The sequence below is a fragment of the Dendropsophus ebraccatus genome, chromosome 12, assembly GCF_027789765.1.
Source record: "Dendropsophus ebraccatus isolate aDenEbr1 chromosome 12, aDenEbr1.pat, whole genome shotgun sequence".
Taxonomy (NCBI): domain Eukaryota; kingdom Metazoa; phylum Chordata; class Amphibia; order Anura; family Hylidae; genus Dendropsophus; species Dendropsophus ebraccatus.
The window spans coordinates 84165170-84176651 of NC_091465.1; the positions used below are offsets into that span (position 1 = coordinate 84165170).

Here is an 11482-nt window from a genome sequence, read left to right on the forward strand (position 1 = left end):
CCCTGGTGGCATTGGGTACTGGGGTAATAATAGGGGGTTAGTGTTAGCCATTTTATACCGGCTAACACTAGGCCCCAACTTAGTAATGGATTCCGTCTATTAGACAGCTTACACTACTAAGTCTATAAAGTAAAGAAATAAAGACAAGACACAAGTTAAAAAAAAAATTTTATTCAAATAAAAACACCCCCACACCCCTCATTGACCATTTTATTAAAAAAAAAACATTAAAAAAACGGTGGTCATCGACGTAGTCCACGTAATCCGACGTAATCCACAGGATACCGATATCTGAAAAACAAAAAGGGAGAAACACACAAAAAACACACAAACAGGAGCACAACACCCATCATTGTGAGCGGTGTTGTGCACCTTACAGTATGCAGCATCTTTACAGATCGCTGCTTACAGTCTGGCCCCCAAGGGGTTAAGGGAGGATGTATTGCATCCCCCTTAACCCCTTGGGGGCCAGACTGATGTCAGACTGCACCCATCCCAGCAAGGAAGGGGTTAACTCACCCCCCCCCTTCCTTGCTAGGAGGGTTGCAGTGCTGGGGAGGGGGTGGGGAGAGCTCTATACTCACCCCGATGTTGTCTCTTCGCTGGTCCGCAGCACAATGAAGTCACTGTACTGCGGACCGGCTCTTTATATGTGCGCTGAGCCGATCAGCCAATCAGCTGAGCGCACATATAATTCTAAATGTTTCTTCTAATAATGCTATTGTGATAACATAATTAGAAGAAACATTTGATGTTTTAATTAAAGTAAAGTGATGATTAGTACAGAAAGCTCTATTACCGGCAATATGAATTAACGGCTTATGGAGCTTCCTGTACTAATTAATATTTAATTAATAAAACACAATTTTCGATGAAATAAATTCAGTTTCGTTGGTCAATAATTTAATTCTAACGAATCCATCATTGTGCAATTAAATATACTGTCAAAAAATAAATATAAATATACATTTATTTATATATCTATTTATTTTAACAGTATATTTAATTGCCAAATGATGGATTCGTTAGAAATAAATTATTGACCAACGAAAGTGTCTTGATTACAAAGAAAATGTGTTTTATTAATTTAATATATTAACTATTAGAGGCATCGGCATTCGGCATCATTGCCGGCTATTTTTGAAGTACTCCGTACGGACCGCCTGTCAATCCTCGGCCGCATGTCCAGCCGCAAACAATGGTCTTGTTCATTTTTTACGGGTCCGTTTACGATCGGGCCGTAGATTCATACATAGTGTGCACTGTGCAGCCGTATATCCTATACTTTCCAGCGTACGCATGAACCACCAAAAATACCGCCGCACAATTACAGCCGCAAATACTGCCGCACAGTTACATAGTCTGAACCTGGCCTTAATCTGTATTTTGGGGTGTCTGAAGAGCGTGACTCAAGTGATAATGGATCCTATGTTTTTTGGGTTATTTCCAGCAGACTGTTGTTTTTGTTTAAAAACGGTTTATTGTTCTGCGAATTAGAAGGGAAGTAGACTGATCTTTGTTATAACATCTACATACTTTATCTAAGTGGAAATTTTAATACTTTCTTTATTATTATACTTCTACTAAACAGCCGCAGCTTGTAACACCAGTAACAAAGAAGATACAAAAAGTTTATCTAACAAAACTGTTTAGTATAAAACCCTTTGGTGAAAGTAAGGCTATGGACATGCTAGTTAACAACGCTAAATTGTTTAAGGTTTTTGACTTTTCTTTCATCCTTATTTCAGTGTTACTGGTGTTACACATTTGCTGTTACAGGTGTTGCTATTCACACTCGTACCACCCGTAACAGAAACAGGCATATGTTTAAAGCCATTCTTCTACACCAGGGGTGTAAAACTTAAATACACAGTGGGCCAAAATTAAAAAATTGGATATACTCATGGGCCAACCTTGATGAAAAGTGCATGTGGCGTTCCTGGCACTGCCTATCCTAAAGTAATTGTCCCCACGTGGTAGTTATCCATTGTATCCCTTAAGCAGTAGGTAATCCCATAATTGTGCCCCATGTAGTAGTCCTCCCTCCCAATAGTGCCCCAAATTTTAACCAGGCCTACTATGAGAGCCCCACATAATAGCCAGCCCTCCCAATAGTGACCCATATAGTAGCCAGCTCACCTATTAGTGCCCAATATAGTAGCCAGCCCCCCCCCCCCCCCGATAGTGTCCCATATACTGTAGTAGCCAGCACACCTATTAGTGCCCAATATAGTAGCCAGACCCCCGATAGTGTCTTATATAATAGCCAGCCCTTTCAATAGTGTCATAGTAGCCAGCCCACCGAATAGTCTCTTATATAGTAGCCAGCCCTCCCCATAGTCTCTTATATAGTAGCCAGCTCTCCCCAATAGTCTCTTATGTAGAAGCCAGCTCCTAAAATAGTCTCTTATATAGTAACCAGCCCTCCCCAATAGTTTTTATATAGTAGCCAGCCCTCCCCAGTAGTCTCATATATAGTAGCCAGCTCTCCCCAATAGTCTCTTATACAGTAGCCAGCCCTCCCATAGTCTTTTATATAGTAGCCAGCCCTCCCAATAGTCTCTTATGTGGAAGCGAGTCCCTAAAATAGTCTCTTATATATTAGCCAGCCTTCCCCAATAGTTTTTAAATAGTAGCCAGCCCTCCCCAATAGTTTTTATAAAGTAGCCAGCGCTCTCAAATAGTCTTATGAAGTAGCCAGTCCTCCCAATAGTGTCTTATATAGAAGCCAGCCCTCCCCCATAGTGTCCTATATAGTAGCCTGCGGCCTATGAGATTATAATATTAGCGGTCTGAGCGGCCATCTGGACCACCCATTTTATAATCTGCTGCAACGTCAGGAGGGCCAGATTTAACACAGCAACGGAAAAGCATGATGGGCCAAAAATAATGGCATCATGGCGGGCCAGAGTTTGACGTGACTGTTCTACACCATTGTTTTCACCAGTGGTCATTTATAATTATTAAAGCGAAATGTAATAGCTTTGCGCCACAACATTTTCATTCAAAAATCCATATTTTATTCACTGCGTCCTTGCTACGATCTTCTGTCCTCAGATGTACGTCATAGTGTCTGTAAGGACCATTATAATTTCATTAAAGGGGTAGTGCGGTGTTCAACATTTATTCACTAAATAACACACATTACAAAGTTATACAACTTTGTAATGTGTGTTATTTCAGTGAATGGCCCCCTTCCCCGTGTTCCCCCCACCCTGGAAGTGTGATGCCGTATACTCACCGAATCACAGTCGAACGCAGCTGATGACACACTGGAGGGGGGAGGCGGCATGAGGGAGGACTGGAGCGGTCCCGGAACTGTGATGCCCTATACTCACTGAATCACTGTCGACCCTGGCTGACATCTTAGGTCGAACACGTCATGTTCAGGAGGCCGGCCGGGGTCGACAGTGATTCAGTGAGTATAGGGCATCACAGTTCCGGTACCGCTCCAGTCCTCCCTCATGCTGCCTCCCCCCTCCAGTGCATCATCAGCTGCGTTCGCTGCCGCAATTGGCTAAGCATAACTAACATTAAAGGGGTACCCCGGCCCGGGGGTATTTTTCAGTTATGGCCGGGGATGGGGTGGTTATGGACGGCGGAGGTCACTTACCTCCCCGTTCCAGCGCCGGGTCCCGTCTCATGCGGCAGCTCACACCAGAAAGCGGCCGGCGATGGGTGTACTGGGCGGCGTGATCCAGGAACCGGCACTGGAACGGGGTAGGTAAGTGACCTCCACCGTCCATAACCACCCCATCCCCGGCCATAACTGAAAAATACCCCCGGGCCGGAGTGCTCATTTAAAACTGCATGTTTGGCTCGTGTCGTGGTAACATACATTTGAAGAAAATTATTTTTGCAAATACAAATATGTCCAAAAACACTGCCCAGAAGGAATGGGTAGATGATGAAAATGGCCGTCCTCTTCTTCGCGAAAATTCAGGAACATGCGATGTAGGACATATCTTGCTGAAATGCCGCCCCAGTCAAAAAACATTGTTTTGTGATTTTTTTCGGGATAAAAAAGAAAGACTAGTAGTTGGGGAAGGAGCCATTCCAATGGATTTCGCAGAGAATTGTGTCTCAAGATGTTATACAGGCTGCCCATTGGTCACACTCACGAGTCACAATTTTTACTTGTTGTTTGTGGCTTGTGAACAAAGAAGTCCTATGTTGTCATAAGCCATGACCCATCACATGGTAAATATTCTGTGTGGATCGGGAGGTTCATTCGGAGCTCAGACACGTTTTTATACTTACAGACAACTGTACAGGACAATGTAAAAGTAGATGTATCTTATTAAATCTATGTTTCTTGGAGTACGACTCTGGCTTGACAGCTGAATGGGATTTAGTTCACATGGCGATGGATGGCATTGGGGGGGGGGGGGGTGAAGAGAAGGGTGTGGACAGCAGTCAAATCAAGGAAAGTTATTATTACTATTGCAAAAGGATTTTATGACTACATAGGCCACTTTTTTATAACAAGGCCACTGTGGGCAACAATATCTCATTCCTAGCCAAAAGATGGGAATATGTAAAAGCCATCCCTGAAATTCATATGTGTCATCATTTCAAGCCTTATAATTAGAGTGACTTGCTGATTTTAACCCCTTCAAGACAGAGCCCTTTGATGCACAAAAGTCCGGGTCAAATTAATGCAATGATCCTCCCCGCCTTCAAAGAGCCATAGCGCTTTTATTTTCCATCTACAGGGCTGGTTGGGGAGTCATTTTTTTGCGCCATGATCTCTAGTTTTTATTAATATCATATTGGTGTAACAGAAAAATTTAGATTGCTTTTTATAAAATTTTTTGTAATATATAATTTAATAAAATCAGCAATCCTGGTGCGTTTCAAAAAGCCATGGCGCCTGCATATATTCCCCTATAGACCCACATGAGTCCATTTTTTTGTGACACCAATTATAATTTGAAATTACAGATTAAATTTTTCCATAAAATATGCTGCGAAACCAGAAAAAAAAAAAAAAATTGTGCGGTGGATTTGGAAAAAAGTGCAATTCTTTGATTTTTTTTTTTGTACATTAATTTGAAGTGTCCCTGAGGGACTTCTAATACAACTGCACTGATCTCTCATAGAGATCAGTGCAGTATACATAATACAGCACTGATTAGATTAGATTAGTGCTGTATTCCTCTGAGCTGCTGCAGATGAGATCTACGGATTGCTGAGCCGGGTGAGAAGAAGGGATCTCCCTTACGCAATTCTTTTTTTTCGGATGCCCTGGAATAGATATGATCAGGGTTGTCACACTGTAAACACCATCAGTAGTCTGCCGTGGGGAAGGAGGAGACAGCCTGAGTACCGCCTGGAAATCCAACATTTGAAAGGAAGTAGTTCAGGTGACTATGAAGGAAATGCAATTTAACACTCATGTTTGCCCCGAGTTTTTGAAAAGGTCATCAAATATGCCAGCTTTTACCTTCTCTTGGGAACGAGCAGGACATTTGGTATGAGAGAAACAGATCACTGATTGACAGACCAGCCAAACGACAACACTGCCGGCTGCTAGTGAAAGCGCTCAATGCAGTGAAATCCTAGGTGCATTGCCCCCTGGGAAACATGAATATGCAAAAGAAGAGCCCGTGGAGCCTCATTGAAGAGTCTCAAAACACAGGACAGGGGCAGGAGTATAATACAGGGACAGGGAGATAATATAGGGACAGGGGTATAATACAGGGACAGGAATATAATACAAGGAGTGATAGCAATGACCAAGGTTCACCCCCAGTTCTGCAATGATTCAAAAGACATAGAAAATGTTGGGAATCTTTTATTATTTGTAACAAATCCACAATCCCCCCCCCCCCTTCAGTAATAAGAGAAGGAAGAGTCACATATGGGGTTGTGGATGGTCCTGGGGGTCTCCCTGGTCTGATTTACACCTTGGGACAATCCTGGGGGAGGATACATTTCTCCTTATTGTCATCCAGGTACACGTACCCCGGTTTACACTTGCAGCCTATGAAACATGACAATATGCAGGGGTCGGTTGGTTTATACGTTCTGGTGCAGGTGTCCTGGCACATTGAGCCGCATGATGTATACGTGGTGTTCCCGGTGCAGGAGTCACATAACTTCTTATCTATACACCTTTCTCCATCCGCCACATAGCCGTCCTTACAGAAGCAGCCGGGGACGCATTTCTTATTACAGGCGCCTCCATTGGGGTCGAGGCAGGTCGGGGGGCAGGCGCTCCCACAAGGATTGTATACCTTGTCCGGGTCACAGACTATTGGAGTGGCTGCAAAGTGATAATAATGTTAGTGAGGAAAGGAAACTGAAGGAAAAATCATGGCGTGAGTCATATGGCTGATATATAATATATATCTATATATATATATATATATATATATATATATATATATATATATATATATATATATATATGCTGAGTACAACCACCAAGCCACAATATATAACTCACTGAGCCACCATATAACCATAGAGGTACAATACACCACTTATTGAGTCACCATACAACCACCAAGCCACAATACATTACTCACTGAGCCACTATATAACCACAGAGGTACAATACACCACTTATTAAGTCACCATATAACCACCAAGCAACAATATATTACTCACTGAGACACTATATTGCCACAGATTTATATATTACTCACTGAGCCACTATATAACCACAGAGGTACAATACACCTGTGAGTAACCTATAACTCTGTAGCTAAGTAGTGGCTCAGTGAGTAATATAATGTGGTTTGGTGGTTATATGGTGACTCAATAAATGTATTGTAACCCTGTGGTTATATAGTGGCTCAGTGAGTAACATATAACTTTGTGACTATGTAGTGGCTCAGTGAGCAATATATTGTGGCTTGGTGATTATATGGTGACTTTACCTGTTTGGTTATATAGTGGCTCTGTGATCATCATACAACATACTGTGACCATGTGGTGGCTCAGTGAGTAAAATATGGTGGCTTGGTGGTTATATAAGTAGTATATCGAAGCTTTGTGGTTCTATATTGGCTCAGTAAGTAACAAAGTTATATAGCAATGTAGTGGCTCAGTGGGCAATATATTGTGCCTCAGTGGTTATACAGTAGCTTAGTTACTATAGAGGGACTTAGGGAATGTGACCAGAGACAACATCTACTTGAATTTTGTATCTTTTCTGGAAGGAACCTACAGAAAACCCCCAGAAGCGTGGGAGATGGGGACTCCGCTGCATATGTGTTGGCGCTCTTACATAATGGTTAATATACTGTATAAATCAAGTGATGCTCCTGACTACAATGAGTGTAACTGGCGCCCCCTATGGAGCAGAAAAGCCCAAGTTACACTAAACTCCCCATAGAAAACCTCTCCTGCTCTGGACAGCTCCTGACATGGACAGAGGTGGCAGCAGAGAGCACTGTGTCAGACTGGAGTACAAGAATACACCACTTCCTGCAGGACATGCAGCAGCTGATAAGTACTGGAAGACTTGAGACGTTTCAATAGAAGTAAATTACAGATCTATATAACTTTCTAGCACCAGTTGATTTTAAATAAAATCAATTTTGCCAGAATTCCCATTCAACCCAAAGACTTCAATATGAAAAGAAAGATTCGGGCAGGAAGGTGCCTCATTGCTCTGCAGAGGTGCTGTGAACCCTCTACGTGCAGTCACTCGATGATACACTAGAGGGAGCAGGGACTCCACCATGTAAGTTGTTTTACCAGCATTATGAATCATAGGATAATAACAATCCATCCATATAATATAGCGTCCTGTAGGAGAATGGGTAACACAGTCATGTGACATCATAGTCACATGACCAGGAGGGCTAAAAATGCTGCATTTGACGCCACACCCCTCCTGTGACCTCACACCTACATTTCATCTAAGCAATGACTTGTGTAACATAAGCAGGAAATCTATCTAAAACGCATAATAGATGGTAAATCTTCCTTCAAATCACCTGGCGTCAGAGGTTTATACAGATTTTAGTTCTTTAAAAAAAATCTCCCGTCTTCTAGGACTTATCAGCTGCTGCATGTCCTGCAGGAAGTGGTGTATTCTTTCCAGTCTGACGCAGTGCTCTCTGCTGCCACCTCTGTCCATGTCAGGAACTGTCCAGAACAGAAGAGGTTTTCTATGGGGATTTGCTGCTGCTCTGGACAGTTCCTGAAATGGACAGAGGTGGCAGCAGAGAGCACTGTGTCAGATTGGAAAGAATACACCACTTCCTGCAGGACACACAGCAGCTGATAAATACTGGAAGACTCAATTTTTACAATAATTTACAAATCTGTCTAACTTATTTTTCTTTTTGCTTGAGTACCCTTTGAGGGCAGCTTCACACATAGCAAATCGCTGCGGACTTCACGCTGCAAGTTCCGCTTCCAGTATCTAAATGCCTGCCCCCTTAACCAGCCGCCGGCTGGAGCATACTTTACCTAGGCCGCGCTCCAGCTGTATTTGAGGCTCCTGGCTCTCGTAGGTCCCGCGCACAGCCAATCAGTGCAGTGCAGTGTGTGAAGCTGCCCTTAAAGGGTTATTCCTTTCTTGTAAGGTTACGGTATATAGCTATACCATATGGTCGGTGGGGCTCTGACATCTTGGATATTGTGAAGACTGGGAATGTAGGGGTGGCAGTTCTGGACCTGGGCTGACTACACGGTGGCCAGTGCTATACATAGTGGCTTTTACTTAAAAGCATTGCAGTATTAGAAAGTGTAAAGTGTTGGATTATAGACATTATAATATACAATATATAACACTCACCAGGCTCTTCATCTGCACTGACCAGTATGAGGGCGGCACCTGCAAGATACATTGCATCAGAAATCTGCTAACTGGACCGAGCAGGAGGAAGAGTTCCCAACCAACAATGGAGGACAGATGCTCTTGTATTATTAGAGCAGGGATGGGGAACCTGGACTCTCCAGCTGTTACACAACTACAACTCCCATCATGCCTGGACAGCCAAAGCATTAGCCGGGTGGATGGGAGTTGTAGTTTTGCAACAGCTGGAGAGCCAAGGTTCTCTACCCCTGAACTAGAGCAAAATAAGCTAAAGAGAGAACAACATTGCCAGCCTTATTGAGCGTCAAAAAGGAAGCAGAGACAATAAAGGGGTTGTCCAGCAAAAATCGTTTTCTTTCAAATCAACTGATATCAGAAAGTTAGATAGATTTGTCATTTACTTTTATTAAAAAAATAAAAAAAATCTCCAGTCTTCCCATACTTATTAGCTGCTGTATGTCCTGCAGGAAAGGTTGTTTTATTTTCAGTCGGACACAGTGCTCTTTGCTGCCATCTCGTGTTTCTATGAATCCCCATAGAAAACCTCTCCTGCTCTGGACAGTTCCTGTCTCGGCCAAAGATGTCAGCAGAGAGCGCTGTGTCAGACTGAAAATAAAACAACACTTCCTGCAGGACATACAGCAGCTGATAAGTATGGTAGGATTTGAGATTTTTTTTAATAGAAGTAAATTACAAATCTATATAACTTTCTGACACCCGTTGATTTGAAAGAAAAAGATTTTAGCTGGACAACTCCTTTAAGGACGCGGACAATGTGGAATAGTCTGTGCGACTGCGACTGCACGTAGTCCCCAAACAATCAGTAACCAGAATTAATAGGCATCTGCTGCCAATATAACATATTTGATGGGTGGGGATCAGCCACAGCTTTAAAAAAAAAAGAAAAATTATATATATATATATATATATATATACACACACATACATTTTTTTTTTAGCCATAGAAATACCAGGGCAGATAGTGCCGAAAACTGGAAAGGAGAAGTGTAAGTGATATGGTGAACCACAGACTCCTAGTGTGCTAGTCCACCCTACTAACCCTGGACGCCTGGTAATTCACGCCAGCTGTGGCCTTGTTAGTGCGCTATAAAACAAAGCAGCAAACCACAAAAATGAAGGGAGGGAGGACAAGCAAGCTGGCTGCAGGTCAGTCCAGTGGAGACTGAGAGCAGGAAGAGGAAGATCAGGAGACTACATGGGTAGGGAGGGGTTAAAGAAAGGAGGAAAAGTGGTGTATTGGCCACAGACATTACAGGAAACACCCAGGAGGTGGCCCTGTAGGGGAGGAGGTGTGTAAGGAGGAAATACATCATCTCAATAGCTATTAACCCTTTCCTGGCAGCTGCTAACAATCAGGGTTTAGGAGGTAAAAGAAGCGGGTACACGAAGTGTCGGACTGAAGTACCTTGGGCCGCCCATTAGCCAGACATAGATGAGAGAAAATCAATTCTATGGACTGAGAATGAGAGAGAATCCATGCTGGAGACTAGGAATGAGATGGGGTGTCATGCTGGGGACTAGGAATGAGATGGGAGCCATGCTGGGGACTAGGAATGAGAGGGGAGCCATGCTGGGGACTAGGAATGAGAGGGGAGCCATGCTGGGGACTAGGAATGAGAGGGGAGCCATGCTGGGGACTAGGAATGAGATGGGGTGTCATGCTGGGGACTAGGAATGAGATGGGAGGGATGCTGGGGACTAGGAATGACAGAGGAGCCATGATAGGGACTAGGAAAGAAATGAGAGAAGAGCCATGCTGGGGACCAGGAATGAGATGGGGAGCCATGCTAGGGACTAGGGATGAGAGGGGAGCCATGCTGGGGACTAGGGATGAGATGGGAGCCATGCTGGGGACTAGGAATGAGAGGGGAGGGATGCTGGGGACTAGGAATGAGAGGGGGGCCATGCTGGGGATCAGTAATTCAATACACACTATTAGATATTGGGGCTCTACCTTCCTGCATATTGCTTTTTTACCACCTCTATAAAGCAGGTTTGCAATCTACAGTCATCATTTATTATTCATACTTATACTTCGCTATACTTAGAAATCCAGGTCCAGTCTCCTGTGCTGGTGGGAAAAAAAGAGGCTAAACGCAGTAAGTCCTGGTCAGTACAGAAAGTCACGGCTCCACGTGTCCGCCAATCACATGACCGCCTTCTCTCTGTGAGCGCAGATCACCGGGACTTCCTGTGTTTAGTCTCTTTTTAGTTCCAAAGAGTCAGAACACAGAAATAGAAGAAACGCCTAATACGTGAACTCACTCAGTGACGCCAGCAGCAGCAGCATGGAGATGGCCGTCATGTCCGGTTATGTCGTTTCTTCTTCCTCCTGTAAAATATAAAATCCAGTTTTTTTCTGTCAGTGGATCAGAGCTCAGTATTCCTCCTGTCTGTCTGGAGTAGTAGTTGCAGTAGTCGGCACCTACCTGTGTGATCTGCTGAGGCCAGGCTGTGGTCGGGCATCTTTATACTCTATGCAGTAGGATGCTCAGGTGATTTTGCAACCGTTTTGTGCAATAAAATCATTTATTTCCATTTACCAATTTAGCTTAAACCTATATTTAATTTCCTGGTATACGTCATTCCACAAGTTTACTATGTCGTAAAAGTGACTAATACTTCCTGATTATCCATTAGGTGGCAGAAGACGCAGCTCGATGCCAAATACAACATCACCCA

At 43.4% G+C, this 11482-nt stretch overlaps 1 protein-coding gene across 1 annotated transcript; it reads right to left on the reverse strand.

The window, feature by feature from the left end:
- Positions 1-5796: 5796 nt before the first annotated feature.
- Positions 5797-11171, reverse strand: LOC138769493 (cysteine-rich venom protein 6-like). The gene is made up of 3 exons (XM_069948009.1): positions 11066-11171; positions 8759-8797; positions 5797-6268 (listed from the first exon to the last, which is right to left on the reverse strand). Exons 1-3 carry the CDS (start codon positions 11103-11105, stop codon positions 5904-5906), a joined length of 444 nt encoding a protein of 147 aa, XP_069804110.1. The 5' UTR covers positions 11106-11171; the 3' UTR covers positions 5797-5903.
- Positions 11172-11482: the final 311 nt, after the last annotated feature.